Consider the following 24,408-nt stretch of genomic DNA (forward strand, 5'->3'; position numbering starts at 1 on the left):
ATCTGATTGGTTAAAATCCAACGCAAGTACAGTATAGTACGGTAGCCCATAAGTGTCAAGGCAAAATATTCAAAAAATCACGAAAAAGGCAACGAATATACAAATATTACAATTTATTAAAACATTGGAAAAAAAATTAATTCAAAGCGTGGGTGATTATTCGAATAAATACAGTACATTCATATTTCAACCAATATCAATCAATCAAAATCAATTTATTCCATAAAACTAAGGATATGTACACAAATGTCATTAAAAAGTTATGGAAAAGGGAACTCAAAATAAACAAAGCTTTTTAGTCGAGACCCTTTTTAGTCGAAAAACAATAAGGTAACAAGAAGTTACTTATATCAATAACAATAAAAAATCGCACTGGGATTTTTATCACGTGATCTTTTTATAAATATGTTCTACAAACACATTTCTATGACGTCACGATAGACATTGAAAGGGTATTTTTTCTTTGGTTGTTTGATAATAGTGGAATAAAATAGACCTCTAGGGTTTTTACAAAAAAATATATATTTCAGAGAATTTACAACGATTTACTTACATAATTACGTACATAATATATACAGTAGGCCTACCATCATTAATAGGCCCTTACAACAACGTGATGTTTTTACAGATTGAATACTTTTTATTAACATTTACTAAAGGTACATCATCTATGTTTTTCAATTATGCGTTTAAAATAAAAGCGCGAGATTTCATGCGATATACACATGGCAGTCTCAATCAAAAAACCACGGACCGGAGGCCCAGATCAACACATGGTTATTTTTCATATTCACATACACACAAAACATTTCAACAAAGAAAACCCGATTTGACAATTGTCTGCTTTAATTAATTACTGTACTAATAAACCATCCTGCCAAAAACAGAAAAGTACGAAAACAAATCGTGGAAAGCGTAATGCCGAATGACGGGAAATTTTCAAGAGAGAGATACTATTGAATTGATAATAATCTGACAATGGAAATGATGATGATTATATTATGATAATGATGACGATGTGAATAATGATGATATGATAATCTGGTAACAAAATGCTGATGATGACGATGAGGCACAGCTCAGCAAGTAGCCTACTTATCGGACTTCCTAAGTCCATCGGACTTCCTAAGTCCATCGGACTTCCTAAGTCCATCGGACTTCCTAACTCCATCGGACTTCCTAACTCCATCGGACTTCCTAACTCCATCGGACTTTCTCAACATATATAGTCCACATATTAATACAACAATACAAATGAAGGTTATCCCCGCCAAAACTCCGACACTCACTTTATAGGCTTTTAATGTTTGTGTGGACACCAGTTCTTTTCCTTTCAAAGCGATATCGCAGTCTTGTTCAGTCGTATAATTTCCTTTACATTTCGTACCTGCGCATTCAGACTCCCGTACCACATCACGTGACCTTACGCGATTAGTTGCATTTTCACAAGATGACCATTCAGTCCATGTACTTAGTTGACAATCAATATTCTTGCAATCACAACACTGACCACTAAAGGACTTTGGACATTCACAACCTTGTTCTGTGAGTGTCCCTTCATTGTAGCAAACGCGGTTGCAGGGTCGTTTATCACTGGTTCCTTCGAAGCATAACCCGCACGCTTCAGTGACGTTCCTGATCCTGAATTGAGTGCCGAATAGACCACATTCGTGTGTACATACAGACCAATCACCCCAATCACTATACTGACAGTCACTGTACTCCACTTCACATGACTGGTTTTCGAAGGTGAGTTCCAATGGTCTGCATCCAATATCTATCTCAAGCACGTTCCTTACCCTATACCGAGTTCCATTTTCACCAAGTTCTTCAGAGTGACAGGAGGACCAAACCCCCCATTCGGTGTACGTACAGTCAATGAATTGTTCTATACATGATTGAAATTCAACGATAGGTTGACAGCATTCAGACGGTTCGTTTTCTCTTCTATCAACGTTTCTTACTCGACTCCGAGTTCCATTTTCTGCACGTTCTTGTGAATGACACGCAGACCAATTACTCCAATCAATGTACGTACAATCAGTTTCCGTTTTTGATGCTTTAGCGTTCCCTGCAAAAAATCCTCCAAGGAAACCAAGTCCTAACAATAGTATTACCAAAAAAATTCCTATTCCTACTTTCGTAGTAGTGTCAACGTCTTTATTAGGCCTATCGGTTTGTTTATTATCCGCCATGGTGCAATGAAGTGCGTATAATTACAGGTTAATTCACAATGTAATGATGAGGTGTAATGATAATGTGTGTGTAAACGAACATTAACGAGTATTATATATATACGGTTGATACAGGTTTATTGTTAAAAGGAAATTCCCAGTTTGACAAAGATAGTATATTACACAATTAGGCTATAGCAAGATCAAATGACAACATCTAAAAATAAATACCATATCACCTACCAGCGGCAATTCTTTTTCTATACAAACGTTTACAATTAAGGAATATTATAAGGAGCCTTTATCAATTGTTGTTATTCATGAGTCAAAAAATGGAAAAACCTGATAACTATTAATAGACAAAATGTAATAAAATGTCACTGAGAGAGGAGCCTACGACCTACTTATACATGGGTTGACACCCGGGTTGACATGGGTTCGGTGTGAATTACATCCATGGAAATTGCGGGGTAATAATTGGTCAGGGTAGTTGGGGGTTTTAATCAATCTTACAGACAAAAAAACAGATGAATAATTAGTAACTGAGGCAACACTAAAAGTAATTGATCTCTTTTCATACATGACATCACACACAGGTCTCATCAAAAATAATTTCATACAATTTTGGACTTCCATGAAAGAGTAAAATTCCACTCTTCCTTAATATACTGATGGTGATTATACAATATGGAGTCATATTTATTTTATTTTAAAGCTGTATATGTAAAACAAAATTTTTTTCACTTACAAAATGACAAAATATTCAACACAAAAAAATCCCATTGCTATCAGCCAATTTGGCATTTTTTTGCTTACAGTTTTTTCAGGTAAAAACGTTTTTTTTTCGATCTAATTTTGTGGATAACTATTATGTGACATTAAAATGCCATATTCATACAGGTCAGTCAATCATAATATGTTAAAAAAAGTCAACAGTCGAATAAACAAACACGGTACAAATATATTGTTTCGTATTATCATGAGCACAACAGCACCTGTACCGGTATTTGTTTTTTCTATTATGTTGGCATACAAAAGACATTAAATAGACATTTGTGAAATATAATACAAGACACACTGGGTTTTTACAACATATTTTCAGTACTGACGCAATGATTATCTAAACACGTTCTAATTTCTTGTTATTTTCTTTTGATGTATTACCATAATAACAAGGTTATAGGCCATGATCATTTGAATGACTTGTACATAAAATGAGCATAAAATGGGTTTGTCAACGTTAACAAACACGACAACCTCACCGAGGAAGTGTTTTGAAAGCCCAAAGTTTTAAATCTCCGTCTGCACTATCAAACCAGTTTGACAAAAACGTGTGATGTGCCTAAATATGGAAGTGATATGATTAAATGGTAGTGATATGACATCATCATGTCCATATAATTATGAGCACAAAACATTTTTGTCACATAAAGTTTGATAGTGTAGGCAGAGCATTTTGTTACAATAAAAAGAGAGAAGACAGAGAATTATAATTCTATGATAACCTTTATTATTCCAACTTTACAGCATTGTTAGCTGACAATAAATGCATCAGAACGACTCAAACACCATTGTCCTTTATATTTCAACATAAAACATATTCTATAACTAAAATAATAATGTATTGGATCTGAAGTAAGTAAACTTAAAGTTATCAATCTAAATAAGGTAAATATATTTCTAAGCAATACACTTTTATACAAAAAGTGTATAGTCTTTTGTTTTATATCTATTAATCATTTAAACCTACCAACTATAGCTAGGCTGGTTCACAGTGCAATCCATCCGGAACTTTCGTTAAGCTGATCCCTGTCTGATCTCTGTCTCAATATAAATCTGATAATAAAAGATGATAATCTACATGATGATGATGTAGATAATGATGAGGATAATCTGATAATAAAATGATGAAAATGATGGTGATGATGACGTACCACCGCAGTCTGGTTTCTTCGTAGGTATGTTACATGTTGTACCTTGGCGATTACAGGGTCGTTCTTCAACGGGTTGTTCATTGCATAATCCGCAGGCTTCTGTGACGTTCCTGATCCTGAATTGAGCGCCGATTTGGCCACATTCTTGTGTACATACAGACCAATCACCCCAATCACTATACTGACAGTCACTGTATTCCACTTGGCATGACTGTTCTTCGAAAGGGGTTTGCAATATGCATCCATTTATATCATTATCAAGTATGATCCTATCTCTAAACTGAGTTCCATTTTCTCCACGTTTTGGTGAGTGACACGTTGACCAAGGACCCCAATCAGTGTATTGGCAATCATTGATGTCTTGTCTACATGACTGCTCTTCGAAGGTGGGTTGGAATATGCATTCATCTACATCATTCTCAAGTATGTTCCTAACTCTATACTGAGTTCCATTGTCTCCACGTTCTTGTGAGTAGCACGGTGACCAAGGACCCCAAATACTGTATTGGCAATCATTGATGTCTTGCCTACATGACTGTTCTTCGAAGGTGGGTTCAAATGTTATGCATCCATCTATATCATTCTCAAGTATGTTCCTAACTTTATACTGAGTTCCATTTTCTCCACGTTCTGGTGAGTGACAAGCGGACCACTTACCCCAATTGCTGTACGTACATTTACTTTCTTTTTTTGTTTTTTCCCATAAAGGTTTCCCGGAAAAAATCCTACAACGAAAGCTATTACCAACAAAATTCCTATTCCTACTTTCGTAGCAACGTCTTTATTAATCGCCATGGTGCAATGAAGTGCGTATAGGTTAATTCACAATGTAATGATGAAGTTTAATAATGTGTGTGTAACACAAGCCGAATAAACGAACATTAACGAGCATTATATATAAACGGTTGATACAGGTTTATTGTTAAAAGGAAATTCCCAGTTTGACAAAGATATTACACAATTATTAGCAAGATCAAATGACAACATCTAAAAATAAATACCATATCACCTGTCAGCGGCAATTCTTTTTCTATACAAACGTTTACAATAAGGAACATTATTTAGCCTTTATCAATTGTTGTTATTTATGAGTCAAAAAATGGAAAAACCTGATAACTATTAATAGAAAAATGTAATAAAAATGTCACTGAACTAGAGGAGAGAAGAGCCTACGACCTACTTATAAATGGGTTGACACCCGAATTGACATGGGTTCGGTGTGAACTACATCCATGGAAATTGCGGGGTAATTGGTCAGGGTAGTTTGGGGTTTTATTCAATCTTACAGACAAAAAAACAGATGAATATTTAGTAACTGAGGCAACACTAAATGTACAGTTTTTGTAAACAAAATAATTTATCTCTTTTCATACATGACATCACCGTACAGGAAATATATTTCATACAGTATTATGGACTTCCCTGAACGAGTGAAATTCCACTCTTCCTTAATGTAATTACTACTGATGGCGAATATTCAATAAGGAGTCATATTTATTTATATTTATAAGATGTATATGTAAAACATGAACAAATGTTTTCACTTATAAAATAACAAAATAAATTGTTAAATTCAACAACAAAAAAACCCATTGGCTAGCAGCCAATTTGAAATTTTTTTGCTTTAAATTACAGTTTTTTCATGTAAAACGTTTTTTCGATCTAATTTTGTGGATAACTATTATGTGACATTAAAATGGCATATTCAACACTAAAGGTAAATTTCAAGAAAAATCCGGTGTAAACGGTTCGGGTAATTTCGAAGACGCTGCGGTCCATTTTCTATACTACTGAATTCCAACATATGACATTATAAATTGTCAATTACCATATAGGTAGATTCTGTATTACAGTGCCACATATATTGTATCATGAGGTTTATGACCAATGATAAAGTCACATGTGATATATATATAAGAATTTGCTTATGATACATGAAACAAATATAAAAGGTCTACAATACTAAGAATCGGCTAGATGCATGTGGCAAATAACATGTAGTGTGTTATTATACAGGTCAGTCAATCATAATATGTTAAAAAAAGTCGACAGTCGAATAAAGTGAACACGGTACCAAAGATATTGTTTCGTATTATCATAAGCACAACAGCACCTGTACCGGTATTTGTTTTTCTATTATGTTGGCATACAAAAGACATTAAATAGACATTTGTGTAATATAATACAAGACACACTGGGTTTTTACAACATATTTTCAGTACTTACGCAATAATTATATCTAAACACGTTCTAATTTCTTGTTATTTTCTTTTGATGTATTACCATAATAACAAGGTTATAGGCCATGATCATTTGAATAACTTGTACATAAAATGAGCATAAAATGCGCTTGTCAACGTTAACAAACACGTCAACCTCACCGAGGAAGTGTTTTGAAAGCCTCCAGTTTTAAATCTCTGTCTGCACTATCAAACCAGTTTGATAAAAACGTGTGATGTACCTAAATATGGAAGTGATATCATTAAATGGTAGTGATATGACATCATCATGTCCATATAATTATGAGCACAAAACATTTTTGTCACATAAAGTTTGATAGTGTAGGCAGAGCATATTGTTACAATAAAAAGAGAGAAGAGAGAGAATTATAATTCTATGATAACCTTTATTATTCCAACGTACAGTACACTTTACAGCATTGTTAGTTGACAATAAATGCATCAGAACGACTCAAACACCATTGTCCTTTATATTTCAACATAAAACACATTCTATAACTAAAATAATAATGTATTGGATGTGAAGTAAGTAAACTTAAAGTTGTCAATCTAAATAAGGTAAATATATTTCTAAGCAAGACATTTTCATATAGTTTATATGAAGTCTTTATCATTTAAACACTTATTTTTTGGTAGGCCTTGCCAATTTGTAAAAGGTTATGCTTCTATAACTAGACTGGTTCACAGCCAAATCCATCGGGAATACATCTGATAATAAAAGATGATAATCTACATGATGATGATGTGTATAATGATGAGTATAATCTGATAATAAACTGATAAAAATGGCGATGATGATGATGATGCACCACCGCATTGTAAATCAATAACAGTGTTTCATTAAATTTTCTTTTGTCTTTTAAACTATGATTTTGCATATTTTAGTGCAAATTATAAATCTATGTTGCTACCAGTGATGTGTATGAATATTCTAACACAAAGATCTTGTTTAAGTGCTAAGATTCCATTTAAGCTGACTCCTGTCTGAATTGAAGATAAGTCTGATAATAAAAGTTAATAATCTACATGATGATAATGTAGATAATGATGAAGATAATCTGATAACATGATGAAAATGACAATGATGATGACGATGATGCACCATCGCAGTCTGGTTTCTTCGTAGGTACTTTACATGTTGTACCTTGGCGATTACAGGGTCGTTCTTCAGCGGTTTGTTCCTTGCATAATCCGCAGGCTTCTGTGACGTTCCTGATCCTAAATTGAGCGCCGAATTGACCACATTCTTGTGTACATACAGACCAATCACCCCAATCACTATACTGACAGTCATTGTATTCCACCTCACATGACTGTTCTTCGAAGGTGGGTTGCAATATGCATCCATCTATATCATTATCAAGTATTTTCCTATCTCTAAACTGAGTTCCATTTTCTCCACGTTCTTGTGAGTGACACGTTGACCAAGGACCCCAATCAGTGTATTGACAATCAATGAACTCATTACTACATGACTGTATACCTACTTCGGTGACATGTTTACTACATCCATTCTCCTGAACAATGTTCCTAACTCGAAATTGAGTTCCATTTTCTCCACTTTTTTGTGAATGGCATGCGCTCCAGTTACCCCAATCACTGTACGTACAATCACTTTCCTCTTTTGTTTCCCATGGTTTCCCGCAAAACATTCCTCCAACAAATCCTCCAACAAAAGCTCCTGCCACAAATAACAAACATATTCCTGCTTTCGTTATTGTTACATGACTTTTCTTACACTCCTCCATGGCGTAAAGAAGCTCGATTCACAAAATTCAAGCGTAACGTAATTAATGTGCGAGTACCATAAGCAGCAGTAAACGATTAATATACGGTGGCAACTGGTTTATTGTTACGTGGAAATTCCAAATTTGACAAAGATAGTACAAGTATTACAATACTTTATTGGAACATCAAATTAAGTCATCAAAAAAATAAATATCAGCTATACAAATGTTTACAAAGAAGAAAAATAAAGAAGCCTCATTGGCTGTGATTCCCGTTATAAAGTTAAAAAGTGGAAAACCCATATTTGTAGACAAAATGAAGAGGAGAAAGTTACGACCAAAGCATCTTTGTTACTATCTTTGATAAAGCGTAAGGAAAAGATTTAACAATACACTTCGGTCACCTTTTTAAGTTAAATCTTTTGAACTCTGCCAAACAATTTAATTGCTAGTACTTCTATCAATATCAATTCAAGAACAACTACAACAAACATTATATAAACAATAAAGATGTATAATCTCCCCAAAACATGAAATGAACATTAATAAAATCAGATTTTTCATCAGGTCATTTTGTAGTTTTAATAAAGATAATCACTTCCGTAAAAAATAAAACACCCAAAAAATAATGTTTGCATTTATAAAAAGAGTTAAATTCAAACGAAAACCCATTAGCTGACAGGCAATTTGACTATATTTTGCAGTTTTTTTCAGGTAAAAATATGTTGTTTCCCATCCAATTTTTCCAAACTACTTAGTCACACTAAAATGGCTGCGTATCTTCACAACATTTTTATTTTTTTCAGGGGAACAATATATCTTTAAGAGAGAAGGTAGCCCAAATGAGTTATAACTCATTGCATGTTTTGTTCAAATCGCACTGGGATTTTTATCACGTGACCTTTTTATAAATAGGTTCTGCAACTTTTCTATGACGTCACGGTATTTTTTTCTCTTATGGTTTGATAATACTGGAATAAAATAGACCTCTAGGGTTTTTACAAAAATAAATTTCAGAGAATTTCAAAACAATTTCAAACAATTTACCTAAACACCTGTATACCGAGCAGTACATAATATATACCATCATTAATAGGCCCTATACAACAACGTGATTGGTGATATTTGTTCAGTTTGAATACTTTTTATTAACATTTACTAGAGGTACATCATCTATGTTTTTCAATTATGCGTTTAAAATAAATAAGCGCGAGATTTCACAATAGGGTTGGTGAAATCTGTCCACAATAGGTTACTTTTCTGTCCATAATAGGTTACTTTCTGTCCACAATAGGGACTAGAGGGCGCTGTTGTTTGTCCATAATAGGTTACTTTCTGTCCACAATAGGGACTAGAGGGCGCTGTTGTTTGTCCATAATAGGTGACTTTCATAATTGGCTGTCCAAAATAGGTGACTTTTTGTCCACAATAGGGGATTTTATTGGAGTAGTGCGCCATCCATTGTGTTGTCCATAATAGGTGATTTTTTTGGCGTACTCTCGTACGTACGTACGTACGTAGTTTGTTTCGCGAGTAGAAGTAATACTAATTTGCTTTCTCTTCAGACTTTGAGTTGAGGCTACCGACCTAGGCCTATAAATTAGTATATTATTTAAGTCTCTCTAGCCTAGGGGTCTCTCTAGCCTAGGCCTAGTCCTGTTAGTTAGGCTACCTCTATACTATAGGCCTACTTAGGCCTACTACTAGCCTAGGGCTAGGCCTAGCTTAGATACAGCAGCAGGGTACCTCCCTGCTTACAGGAATACAAATGACATGGGCTCCATATTAGGTAGATATGTTTTACTACAAACAACTAGGCCTAGCCTCAGTTATCTTGTTTGTTTGTTTTTTTATTATTTATTAATATAATATGAATATATATACAGACTAACATACTATTTTACTTGTAACTATATTGCCTATTCTGCAGGTCACTGGCGGACTAAGTGACTAGAGGCCTAGTCACTATTTAATACGGTCTTTTACTACTGCCACCGCTACTATACTTTGAAGACCGAAATCTTCAAATCACAAACATCTAGATTGAACTATTAAAATTTTTGTTTTTTTTATTATTTTGTGAATGAACGAGTCTTATCCAGACAGTTCGGACAGTTAATAGGTTGGCAGTATAGTAGAACCAGAGCTAGTGTTACTGTGTTATTAATTATGTCATCTATTTAAATCTCACAATTGTTTTCCCATATTTTTTGCGTGTATTACAGATTGTGTACAGTGTATCTTCTGATCAATATTATAGTACAGTAGCATGGAAATGTCTATTAACTAGGGTAAGTAACAGATAGGCCCAACCTACAATTGAAGAAAAATACTTTACATATAACCCACTACATCTTTTAGGAGATTTTTCAATATGATCAAGATACTGTGAAATCCCAAAAAGAAGCCTATTTCAAAACAGTATTTGTTTGCAAAAGTAATCTCGAAAAGGAGGATACAAATGAGACAAACTGAATATTATCAGTACCGTAGTAGAAAAACTTACTGACAATACATTTGAAATGTTCTATTCATTTGCTTTGCTAGGAAAATAAAAGTAGATATTTCTTTGTTTATTTCCATTCATTATAAACATTACAATCACCATACAAAGAATAGATAAATCCACTGACAAATTCATGCAGAAAATATTTCAAAATTTAATTAAATGTTATATTATTAAAGCATTCATTCAATAAAGCCTTTATCTTTAAACATTTAATATAAGTTTTTATATAGTGAGTATGGTAATAATTGACTCTGACAACTGGCATAAACATAAATTTAGTAAAACAATCCTACATATCTTTTTTTTAAATGCAATAAAATATTTAAACATAACTGTGTCCCACCATACAACATGACAATTTGACTCAGCATTACTAAGATTGAAGTTACTTTTATTATACAATACCTAAACATTATTATAGTGTTTAACTATTTCCTTTTTTTATTATAGGCATACAGATGTTTGATATTCTGCCCATATATCCTGCTGAAATGAAAAGGTACATCATTTCAACATAATATCTTTGATCATATCATCATCGGTCAATACTTATAGTAATAAACATAATAATTATGGTGTATTTTTTTTATCTTTGCTATTTTTTAAATTGTAGTTTAACCATATTTTTACACTTTTAAAATTAATATAATTCAGTATTTTTGAATGTGATTTAGATTATGAATAAATTTAGAATACAGAACAAAATTGTTGATTGTACACTGCGTGTATGTAAACTGGATTTATTGTCGTATTCCTAATGATTCAAAATAATATTTATTTTGCTTCATTATTAAAGATGTATTGTCCCTCAAAAACATGAAAAATTTATTCAATCAGACTTTGAATATGTTATTTTGTAGTTTTAATAAAGTTAATCGAAAAAAAAAACCGAAAAAAAAAATAATGTTTTCACTTGTAAAATGACAAAATAAATGGTTAAATTCAACCAAAAATCCATTGGCTAGCAGCCAATTTGACCATTTTTTGCTTTAAATTACATTTTTTCAGGTAATACATTTTTTTTCAATCTAATTTTTGGTCAATGTGGATAACTATTATGTTACAATAAAATGGAATGGAAAATTTTTTTTTAAGAATTATTTTTTCAGGGGGACAATACATCTTTAAACATTAAAATTGATTCATTTAATTAAACAACAATATAATAAATGGATGAGAACTGCTGCTGTTGATTGACTACTGACTGGGATGATTTGTCATGGATTTTGAAACAAGGGACGACCTAAAATGACGAAATGAAGTGCTGAACTCTGATGTCTTTTGCAATATTAAATTGATAAAGTTGATTTTTATTATTACTGTTAACAAAACAAAAAAAACAAAAAATTAACGGTAAAGAGAAAACATTATCATATATCTATATAACCTATGTGGACTATCATCAGGAATTAAAGGTATAAAGGTATAAAAACGTATTTTACTAAAACAATAGGAAGATTCAAATGTTGTAAGCCTACATACAGTATTTACAAAAGGAATGGAAAACCCAAAGATGAAATGAAAAGCTGTTGGCAAGCGTCTTTAACTCCTATAATTTGTAATATTGTTGAGAAATTGCTTTGATGTATCTAGAATAGTATAATAATATACTAATTACATTTTTTCAGTTTGGAATTAAACAAATGTATAATTATTGAACTTTTACTTTCTAAGGTTTTCATTCATGGGCACAGTTAAAGGCTGTAAAGATTTTTAATTTTTGTTTTCTTGACTTTTCTTCTGCACTGGACGGTGTCTAATAAAAAGAACTTAATAACTCAGTAGCTGTTGGTGAAAACACCAATGGATTACAGATTTTATTTCAAATAAAGCGCAAGTCAAAGTTGGTGATATTGTAAATAATATTTCTTCTTTTTTAATTTGCTGATGATCACACCTTATCACGTCCTATAAAAATAATGATTGTATAATGCTTCAAATAGATTATATTTAATTGCTAAATGAGCAAATGTCAACAATCTTAAAACCTTAAATCCTGTACAATGTGCCATAATATTCTCTCAAACTATTTACATACACACTGTAACTTAGTGAACATTGTCTGATTCTTGCATTATGCATTATATAAAATATGTCTTGGTCAAGTTGAACAAAGCTCTATTACTCCTAGTGGTTAGATTGTAGTGTGGGCACCATTTGAGAAATATTATGTTTAGAGAATAAAAAGTATACAAAGGAAAACAACAAGGAAAGTGATTTTAGACACACTTGGGACATAGGGCCTACCTTATTTTTATAGTTTGAAAGTGCTAGAAATATTACCTATTGGTTGATTGATCACTTTATTTCAGAATAAAAATTTCATACAACAATTAAAAAAAACCCGAAAATCACACTTTAATAGGATTTTTTCTCTCAAAACCTATTTGAAGACTCTATTGAAAACTTGTTTGAATTACATTTAAACTTTTATTAGGATTTAAGGTGTTGAAGGGTTATACTATAGTTTTTTTGGTTTTGTTGGAATTCAAAAGGCAATTCATAATTCTTCCCAGAAAGCAAATTATTATTTACGATACAACTTTCCTACTATTAACTCAGACTTGGAGGCCTAGGATATAGGCCTAGCCTAGGCTAGGCCTAGTTTAGTTAGTACTTGGTTGGCCACTATCTAGCCTATACTAGGGCCAGGCTACTTAATTACTAGTCTACTATGCTATGGAGTTTCCTACACATTACAAAAATCACCTATTATGGACAACATAATGGATGGCGCACTACTCCAATAAAATCCCCTATTGTGGACAAAAAGTCACCTATTTTGGACAGCCAATTATGAAAGTCACCTATTATGGACAAACAACAGCGCCCTCTAGTCCCTATTGTGGACAGAAAGTAACCTATTATGGACAGAAAAGTAACCTATTGTGGACAGATTTCACCAACCCCGCTCAGATTTCATGCGATATACACATGGCAGTCTCAATTCAATTTGTTAACCACAGACCGGAGGCCCAGATCAACACATGGTTATTCTTCCCTGGGGCCATGCACATACACAAAAAACAAATCAACAAAGAAAACCCAATTTGACAATTTTCTGCTTTAAATTACTAACAAACCATCCTGCAAAAAACAGAAAAGTACAGAAACAAATCGTGGAAAGCGTAATGATTGAATTGATAATAATCTGGCAATGGAAATGATGATGATTATAATTATTATGACAATGATGACGATGTGAATAATGATGATATGATAACAAAATGCTGATGATGACGATGAGGCAGCTCAGCAAGAAGCCTACTTATTGGACTTCCTCAACATATATAGTCCACATATTAATACAACAATACAAAGGTATTACTATACTTTATTGCAACATCAAATTACGTCATCAAAAAATAAATACCAGCGGTGATATTTGTTCTAATTTAAGAAGCCTCATTGCTGTGACTGTCGCTATGAATTGTTTACTATTGAGTCAAAAAGTGGAAAAACCTGTTAGGCTTACTTATATTTATAGACAATATGAAAAAGGAGAAAATAACGACCGAAGAATCTTGGTTGCGGCCTTTGATAAGACTTCAGGAAAAGATTTAATACTACCCTTCGTTCATCTTTTTTAAATATTCGAACTGTCAATCTCTGGAACTCATTGGTAAACAATTTAATTTTTAGTAGACCTACTTCTATCAACACTTTAAAACAACTGCGAAAAACATATACAAAACACTAAGAGCACTGGTATGGTGTCCCCTACATAGAGGGTGTCTGAAGGAAGGGATTCTGCTGTAATTTTTTCAAATTTGTCTTTCTTTTTTGTATTTATATACCGGTAATGTTTTCCACTGATGACGATGTTGATGAAGATTTAAATGAGTGATAATGTAGTGCATTATATTACGATAACTGTAATGATATTTATGTAATGCAAGTCTAACATTCCCGCCAAAAACTCCAACAGTCGCGCGCTTTATAAGCTACTAATCTTTTCTTTGACACCAATTCTTTTCCCTCTAATTAAATGGGCCTAGTAAAAGTTCCGCATTATTTTATAAATACGTTGAAAATAACTCCATATACCGATTTCAATTTTGTAGAGAATGTTGAAATACATCTTTGTCAGATTTTTAAAAGTTGTTTCCAATGTTGATAGGCCTATAATATATCAAATAAATTATCAAAAAACGTAATTTTATCAAGACGTAATAAAATACAGTAAAAATTGTGTAATTCTTTGTAAATTGTAGATCATTTGCAGTCAGTAAATTCTACTACAAATAGAAAATGTTTATTCGATAATGTTGTCATCAATCAGTTATCCAACAACAGTACATTGTTCTTCCAGTCTGTATTCCGGACTACTACTGTTAAAGCTTTCTTTTTCTTGACTAGCGCCATCATCGATCTTCTTCTGGACTCTGAAAAAAACCCGCACAATGTTTGTAACTGAGAGAAATTGATTTTTAGCTTATTGATCAATTAAATTAATACTATGGATGGAATGTGTAGCTTACATTTGTCGAACATCCGCCAGGCCTGCAGGAGGTACACGCCAAAATAAATGTATGCGTGTACACTTTAGGATATAGAAAAAAATAGATGGATATAATAAATTTAGTAGACTTCCAACTAAATTATAGCATAGAGCCTACGTCAGCCCGATTGACTGTTGACTGATTGCATTATTTTTTTCCTAGCATGCTAAGGCAGAAATCATGAATAATGCATGAGCATGTTGAAGAATTACAAGGTAGCTGACCTATTTCTTAAATATAACTGAACCTAACCGTTAAAATACTCTCTCTCTCTCTCAACTACTAGAACATCCAAGATGGGTGCAGGCTTACAAACATTGTTATATATGTGGGTACTACCAAAAAATTGAATAGATTCATTGTTTAACGTAACATGAGAATATTACATTAGCCTAAATATTGTTGATCAAGATCAAGGATAGAAAGATAATGATTGATGTAATAATGATTAGGATGATTTGGTAAGTGATGATGATAAGATGTAAATAATAATGCCATAGGCCTATTTTAGGATATCATTATCAATGAACTTTGACCGGGAGTGATGAAAATGATCATCAGTCAACCAATAAGCAAATGGTACATACCTCACATGCCTATGCCTACACATTAAGGATGCAACGCAAATCAACCATATCAACACAATTGCAGTAATAATGTTAAGGGCTATAAATCCTGGTTTCGACACTAACACCTTTCCCTTCAAAGCAACACCGCAATTCTGTTCTTCCGTATAAGGTCCTTCGCAATGTGCACCTGCGCATTCCGACTCTCGTAAAACATCACGTGATCTTACACGACTCGTTGCATTTTTGCAAGATGACCATTCAGTCCAAGTACTTAGGTGACAGTCTATATCTTTGTAACCACAGCAATGACCACTAAAGGACTTTGGACATTCACAAAAGCCTTGGTTTGTGAGCTTCCCTTCATTGTAACAAAAACGATTGCACTGGTGTTCTTCAGTGGTCGGTTCAGAACATATGCCGCATACTTTAAGTACGTTCCTAGCCCTGAATTTAGTTCCAGAGTTGCCACATTCGTGTGAACAATCCGACCAAAGGCCCCAGTCACTGTACTCGCAGTCACTGCATTTCTCCTTACATGACCGCTCCTCGGTGGTAGACTTGAAACATATTCCCCTTACTTCAAGTACGTTCCTAACTCGAAATTGTGTACCAGACTCGCCACATTCTGGGGAGTAACATGCTGACCAAAAACCCCAATTGCTGTACTCACAGTCGTTAAAAGTTTCATTACATAACTGTTCTTCGGCGGTAGGTTGGAAGCATGTTAACGGCCCGCATCCATCTATCTCGAGTACGTTCCTAACTCTATACCGAGTTCCATTTTCTCTACGTTCTTCAGAGTGACACGGTGACCAAAGACTCCATTCACTGTATGCACAGTCATTTTCTCTTTTTAATGCTCTTTCATTTCCGTAAACCATTCCTCCAAAAAAAATTCCCAGTGCAGCAAAGCAAAAAACAACGCCTGCTATTAAAAATGTGTTACCCTCCATAGCATAAAGAAGTACGGAATATTAAGAAACATTCAGTTTAATATTAAATGTACACACCCAGTTATGGTACTACACATAATAGGCCCAGGTAAATCAAGCATAATAGTTCGGCCCACACATTTTGATCGGTGAAAAGTGGTTCATTGTTCGTCGTTTTCGGGAATTTCCGAAAATCCTGCTATTGTAAATAAATGAAGTTATAGGAAATATTTAATCCCCCTGTATAGGTAGAAATATTGAAATGGTGAAAACAGAGATAATGTTTCATAGAACATGAACCCAGTCAGCCATTTTGTGTTATAAACTGAAATTATATGTAAATCGGTCCAGACTTTTTAAGATAAAATAAAAATCTTTTCTCTTTTGTGATCCCACTACTTTAGTTACACCCTTACACTTGTACCTTGAAATAATAATATACCAATTGGTCCATGGGTCATTGACCTAAGAACTACTTTTTTTAGTTTTGACAACTTTTAGATAAAACAACAAAAGTACATTATTTTTGTGTTACGCCTTCTACTACAACAACAAAAATACTCCTTCATGACCTTTGATCCTAAATCCACTAAGACCCTGTATCACAACAATATGTGCAATTGATAAACCTGTACTAATTTATTTGTAGGAGTACTTTTTTGTTCATTTTTCGGAATTTTCATCCTAATGACCCTATGTGACCTTTGAACCCAAGTTATGAACACCACATAAATGAGAGGGTGGTACCAGTCATAATGACCAAGTTTAGAGGAAATGTAGCAGAAAGAAAGAACGAGATTTTGTTCTTTTATAGTTTTTAATACAATTTTTAACAAAATATATGAATAGTTAAAAACAAAGCTTATTTCTTTATATATAAAATGCTATATCATTATAAATTACTATACGTATATAATTCATATAATTCCAAATAGTTAAAATGTTAGACAACGTACTTCAAAATTGTGAGCCAGTAAGTACCCATTTACGCATAATAAAAGAAAAGGAAAGGAAAACGTTTTATATTTAACAAGAGTTTCCCCTCTGACATTTGGTTAACAAATACAGTAAAACCCTATTAAGGGACACCCTCAGGACCCAACAAAGTATCCCCTTAATAGAGGGTTCTTCGTATAGGGATTGGCCCTAGTGTAAAAATATATATTTTGGCTTGCTTATTGCACGAGAAATCTTCTCCTAATATGGATGTCCACTGAATAGATATAATATCTCTTTATTTCACTTTTTTAAAAAAACATCAAAAACCATTCACTAAGGCAAATAAAAATCCGTAGCAGCCAAAAAAAGCTGGATTGAGGATTTTTTTACAAAAGGACTCTAATTAAACACATTAAAACAAACAATTTCATACAAAAAGATCTACAAAAAAATGTAAGCAGCAACATTGAAAACGTTCGTAAGGTGGTGAAAATCCAAGAGAATCAAAAGATGGCAGACGAATCAATTAAGCATTTAGCAGACTAGTTAGATATGGAAGTGATGTGAAACCAAAATCTCCAAATTTTTTCACAGTCCTAAGACTCATAGTGTGGGTAGAGTTCGGCAATGGAAATCAATAGAAGAATCTTTCATATGTCCCAAAAAAGAGACATGTAACAGAGTTCATAATTTACTACTAATTATAAAATATAGCATTTGGAAACTTTTAACATGTTGTATGTAAGCTAAAGAGAAGTGCGCAAAATACATTACTGGTCTACAGTAACGGTCCAAAGTGGTAATAGAACTTGAACATGGCCTACCAAGTGTTGTTAGAGGCGAGTTTGTCATTTTCGTACTAGAAATATTACAACAGGTTTCCTTTCTTCTTCTCGAAATCAAAGCTGTCATTAGTAGGTGGTCAATGTTACAATATTTATCAAAACACTTGGAAATTTTAACTTATTTTAAAGTTATGACGTAGGAATTACTAGCTTTACAACACAAGAGAAGATCCAATTTAAAATTAACGCCCTCGACGATTTGTATATATGATATTACGATCGTAGTGATATACGTAATGTTTCTATTTTGCTTATTTATATAGACTTTAGAATAATAACAATGAATTCCTTAGTTTAACGCTTCTTTTTTGCACCTGTGTTTCGTACAACTACTCCTGCAGATATTCCAGGTAACTGTTTAGAACTATACAACTCTGCTTCTCGATGAGTTTGAGTTCCAGGAGGAGGTCTGCTCCTGTGATCCACCATCGCACGAGCTTTTGGATTTTGAGGCCTAGTCGGTTGCCTTTCATTATTCCGGTATGGCTTGGAAGATGAATGCTCGTTGCGAATCACCTTGGGCTGGCCTTGAATTTTAGGATCATTTGGATATTTGGCAGCTTTATTCCGGATAACACTCTGTTCAGCCCCTCGGCGATTCGAATAATGTGGCCCCTGAGGCGTTCGTTTATGTCCCGGGTTAACTACACCTTGGGTAGACCTTCTAGCCGTATGATCAATTCTGTTGACTGGCTTATCATGGATCCTTGTTACTGGTCTAGCTTCTACAGGTCGAGAAGGTGCAGACCTTCTGGGCATTGAATTTGATCTTCTATAATAGTTCTGTTCTGACTTTCCAGAGTAAACGGCCTGTGAATCAAGTACCTTAGAATTTCTGTCTATAATTTGTCTCTGTGGTTTGTTGGACTGTACTCCATCAAAGCTGTCAGACGGCATTGAAATAGTATTCATATCAACACCTTTCTTTCTAGGCTGGATTTGATCTCTCATTGTATTTATTTTGTGACTTGAGCTTGGATTTTCACTGTGAATCACTGACCTCGCCTCTTTATATTCCGGATATATTGTAGGCTTAGCTGGGCCTGTCGGATCTTCGTTTCCAACACCATCCTCGACAGTTAATGCACGCGTACTACGTTGTTCTACTGGTGAAACACTAGGTTTGTCTATTAACACATTGTCCTTGCCTGTTGCTACCTTTAATGCAGTGATTTGTGACGTCTGATCTGCAGGGTTTTCCAAAAAAGAATCCATGTAAGTGTAGCTGTTTTCAGAACCATTTATACTCCTTCGTTAACTGGATTGTCATTCACTGCTTCTCTTGCTTCTTCTTCTTCATCATCAAACGCCATGTTGGCTTGATCTGTAGACATTACAACGTCTGGCATGGGCCTAACATTATCATCGCCAGCGGGTCCAAGATTACGCTCAGAAATAAACTGTATGCCATTATTTTCGTTGTCTTCTGTGATTGTTTCTTCGTTGTTATTTACCTTGCTTTGACGTTTTTGGATTTTACGAAAACTAACATTCAAAGATTTCTTTCGTCCAAACGCTTCTTCCAGAAACAGATCGTCATTAGCTTGTGGTTTAGGAGTTCGCTGTTTCTTTCTACGCAGAACCAAGCAAACGATGACCAGTAAACAGACTATCAGGATAAGTAATGCAACTCCTGAACCAATGGCAATGCCAACCACGCTATCATTCATATCTTGCATGACTGGCAGAGGTGTTAGAGTAGTTCTCATTTGTGTGGTGATCTCGGTAACAACAGATGTTGAAATTCCAATGTCAACAGTAGACCCTGAGTCGGTCTTCCCCGGTATTGTTATATTAATAGAACCTGATAAGGAATCAGAGTCGACTGCTTGGCACGTAACATTCACATCATTTTCATTGATGTTAATCTGAAATTGATTTCCAGTAATTGAATCCGTGGCACGAACTCCTTCCTGATAAAATGTATATTGGATGTCACCGTTTCCATTGGTAGTGCATTCTAGAACAATAGTGTCGCCGACAATAGATATAATTTCAAGAGACATTTTTAATGTTATGTGCATAGGTCCAAATGTGCATGTTCTTACTGTGTTACGGAAAGATTCGCTACTGGTTCTACATTCCAATGATTTGCCATGGTCATTGACCTCGACGGTAAACGGATAATACAACGTATGTATAGTTTCTAAATGGTTAAACGTTCGACGTGCAATAGTTTGTCCATTCGACACCCATTTCAGATCAGCTGTCTTTTCTCCAGGATCAGAAGAGCATAGTATACTCACCATGTCTCCCAAGATGAAAGACGATTCCTCCTGACATACAGGTGTTGGCAAATAGAAGACTTTTAGATTACATTCAGCAGTCGGAGCTTCAATGACCCGGCCTGCGTCGTACACTTTAACCTGACAAACATATTTTCCATTGTGTTCCCGTGTTACATCTGTGATATTCAACTCGCTTTCAATTATTTGGTTCTTAAACGTTGACTCAACAACATAATTATCGATAGAGCTTCCATTAACGACACCATTGCCGTCTGCTATAACTTCAATCTCTTTCAACCAGACTATCTCCCCTGTATACCTGTCATCTATAGACGCTAGGCAATACAGAGGAACAAAACTTTTCTCAAAAGCTGACAACGACTGGGGTCCAATGAGTATTGAAGAACTTGAAGAGCACCGAGGAACAGAAAATAGTAGGCCTACTACTACAAAAAAGAATGTCAGCGTGTGTAGGCCTAAACATGTAGGCCTGGATTCCATAATAAACGATCAGGTTTTTAACTGGGGAAAGTCACTACACAGGCCTATGTTGCATTATCAGCTGCATAATGCTAAGCACGGTAACAGGCTTCAATTTCCAAATCATGATAACAAATAGCAAGGCAGTTTCCAGCTTATTGAATGTTTACTGAATTGGAAATAAGGACAATACAATTCTTTGCAGTGAAATGGTCTGCTGATTTTAGTCCGATTGTTGTTTTCGGTACAATATACAGGCGACTGAACACAACAAACTACTTTAAACACGGGTCAAAGGTTACCCGTGTCTGTCAATAACTATATAGACAGAAAGTAGCTATAATTACTGTTTGCAATTATTTTAAACCGGATAAGTCTACAAGTTTCTTGGAAAAGGAAGGGTTTCTGGGGTATTTTTGTGGGTTTAGTTCTATGAGCATTTATAATAGTAACATTCATTCAATCTTTTATTTCGCAATCTCTGGTCCATAGAAAGTAAAATTACGTATAAATTGAAAAAAATATACTGACTAATTACTAGAAGACGATGCGCTCTCATCTGAGCAGGGAGGTATACAAATATGTTTATACCTCCATGACATGAGGATATTACTCCGCCTGGAGAGCAACTTTGACTGATAATACGTTGGCTATAATCGTTGAGGACTAAACATTTTCACTTGATTTAAGTCTACACATATCACCAGGGCATATATCGATTTTCTTAAAAAAATATTAAAAGAAGCAATCCTACATTCTGTGAACATAGGCTAGCACTACAATGCCGAGACTTTTGCAACAACATTCTTAACCCACTATTGTAACAAATATCTTCGCATTTCAATATTTATTTTGGTCTTCATTACAGAAAGTCTTATGAAACTTGAAGTATAATAATACAAAAACACTGATAAATTCGTGTACCGTAACTGATAGTTTCCCTTTTACGCATAAATTATTTTTCTGAAAGAATTTCAGGACTGGCACACACAGTGTGTGACGCATAAGCATGCACTTTGGCAAAAAGAGTTAAGTTTTGATTATAAATATTTTCCAATCCACTTAAGATGCAATTCAATGACGTAATAAATAATACGCAACGTATAAATTAAGGGAATTGTTTCAAAAGATATTAACGTTTGTTTGCACGCATTTTTTCAAGTTATTCTCCTTTAAAAAAAAAATGTATACTAAGAGATAATAATATTGATTTTCAGGAAAATCGATATTTTGGTGACGTCATAGAATCTTATTCAAATCTCGAGCTATCTCTATCTTTATTATAAGTTGAAATAGTTAATAGAACGCCCTCTGTCGGTTAAAGAAGCTTTTACACGTGATACCTCTATTTCGTTAAAAATTTAAAAAGTAAAGATTAACTTAATATATTTTACTTTAAAATGCACAGTAGGCCTACAGTGTTTTAAAGCAGAGTGGCGTTTACTGCTATAGAATAAAGAGAGATTTTACAGTATTTAATAATCATTTTCAAAATGTACCAATACTATACATATTGTAGAAGGTGGCATCTATTCCAGACCTCTTAATTTCGTTCAATCTATCACGATGACATCAATATGAGAAAAAACAAATATGGTAATATGGTGTATTAAGATATTGACTCAAAAGTCTAGTTTTGTATTGTACTATGCTATGGAACCTTGTCCACGTGTAAAGGTAATTATTCTTTTGTAAGACCGACATATGATAAATTAGAGCGAGTTTCTTATACTTATTATTTACGCGTGGGCGCCAAAGAAAATAAACACATTAGTACCAGTAGCTCGTCATGGTTCATCAATGATGCATCACTGTTTGTTTGACAGGAAGATTAAAATGACGATGAGATTTTATTTTTATTTATTTTATTTTTATTTTATGTCTTTAGGCAATGTGGCCAAGGATTACCAATAGTGAATTAATCACTGTCCTATCAGATAGGTGGTAATCCCCCTGATACAGGGGCTATTTTGTGAACCAGTTCACCGGGGTAACCCCCTACTCTTTTCGAATAATGAACTGGGTTCTTTAAAGTGCACACAGGTTATAACTGTGTACACTGGACCTACGGTTTATAGTCCTTATCCGAGAAGACTTGTTCCTACACCAAAACTAGGAGCGAGTCGGCCTCGAACCCTTGCTGATGTTGTTGGCTCTTTAGGTACGGTAAACGGCGCCCCTCCCTTAACCGCTCGGCCATTTGGATAAATAAATGGAAAGAATGAAATAGACAATACGGTCTGATCGATATAAAATGACAACGATGACAATAATGATAGGGACGATAACAAAGGCGAAAGAGTAAAGTGGCACATAAAAACGAGAACAATGCGCAGTTAGCGATGACATTATGTCACTGGTAGTGATGATCAGGCTTCACCAAGTTTCCTATCCCGGTTGAGTTGCTTCATTGTTTTGCTTCGTATTTTTTCCCTCAAAATAACCAACTGCTTTGTCAATAGTAAACCAGAACTATGTCAAGCCCAAGTGCCTGAGCGTACAATTTTTTTTTAAAGGTTGATATGCGAGATTCATTTTCATATCGCCCTCTATCTATTTAGTGGTTGGTGGAGAATATTTGGTGGCATGCTTAATGAATTTGAAAATTGTTATAACGCCCTCTTTTATTATACAGTACTATTTTTGTCCCCTACATTTTTCAAGACGCAAAGCCAATTAAGTTAATAAATTATAGTTTATATTGAAATTTGTTACTCTAATTATTTTTTAGTTCATCCTAATTTATATATATTATTAATATTATTTTATTTTAAACTTTATATACAGATACAGATGCTCTGTCTACACTATCAAACTTTATGTGTGACAAAAACAATGTGATGTGCCATATAAGGACATGATATTTCATATCAATCATACTTGAGCATATCACAACCATATTTGGAAACATTACATTTTTTTTTCAAACTACTTTGATAGTGTAAACAGAGCTTAATGTTGTAAACAATCCATTATCGATTCAGGTTTTTGCATATTATTTACGTTATAAATGTTTTTTATGCCACCATTATATATTCTATGAAAACTGAAATTATAAATAAACGCAGCAATATTATAAACAGCACAACGAAACCTGAACGAGTACTTCAGAACGTAAACGCGATGTTTTTATATTTAACGCCTGTTCAGACGTCGTAGAATCACCACACTGATACATTGCGCTGTAGTCTGGGTTTCAGACGGAGTTTTGTCTTAATATTAGTAAAAAGATAAATAGTTTTGCACATAATATGGCGTTTCATACTTGGATATTTTCAGACAAAAATCGAAATAAAAAAAATAAAATAAAAAAAGCCAATACAGACTTG

The 24,408-nt window shown here is 34.0% G+C and overlaps 3 protein-coding genes across 3 annotated transcripts; all 3 read right to left on the reverse strand.

Annotated features, from left to right (window-relative positions):
* Positions 1-154: 154 nt before the first annotated feature.
* Positions 155-2,246, reverse strand: LOC144855764 (spondin-1-like). Its single transcript, XM_078713687.1, has 2 exons — positions 1,213-2,246; positions 155-1,125 (listed from the first exon to the last, which is right to left on the reverse strand). Exons 1-2 carry the CDS (start codon positions 2,193-2,195, stop codon positions 1,092-1,094), a joined length of 1,017 nt encoding a protein of 338 aa, XP_078569813.1. The 5' UTR covers positions 2,196-2,246; the 3' UTR covers positions 155-1,091.
* Positions 2,247-3,730: 1,484 nt separating this feature from the next.
* Positions 3,731-8,199, reverse strand: LOC144855515 (spondin-1-like). The gene is made up of 2 exons (XM_078713401.1): positions 6,969-8,199; positions 3,731-3,920 (listed from the first exon to the last, which is right to left on the reverse strand). Exon 1 carries the CDS (start codon positions 8,094-8,096, stop codon positions 7,371-7,373), a length of 726 nt encoding a protein of 241 aa, XP_078569527.1. The 5' UTR covers positions 8,097-8,199; the 3' UTR covers positions 3,731-3,920; positions 6,969-7,370.
* A 5,703-nt stretch (positions 8,200-13,902) lies between these two features.
* LOC144855413 (spondin-1-like) lies at positions 13,903-16,704 on the reverse strand. The gene is made up of 2 exons (XM_078713262.1): positions 15,674-16,704; positions 13,903-14,969 (listed from the first exon to the last, which is right to left on the reverse strand). The coding sequence occupies exons 1-2, from the start codon at positions 16,606-16,608 to the stop codon at positions 14,867-14,869; spliced, it is 1,038 nt and encodes a 345-aa protein (XP_078569388.1). The 5' UTR covers positions 16,609-16,704; the 3' UTR covers positions 13,903-14,866.
* Positions 16,705-24,408: the final 7,704 nt, after the last annotated feature.

Source organism: Antedon bifida, chromosome 11 (assembly GCF_963402885.1).
Source record: "Antedon bifida chromosome 11, ecAntBifi1.1, whole genome shotgun sequence".
Classification (NCBI taxonomy): Eukaryota; Metazoa; Echinodermata; class Crinoidea; order Comatulida; family Antedonidae; genus Antedon; species Antedon bifida.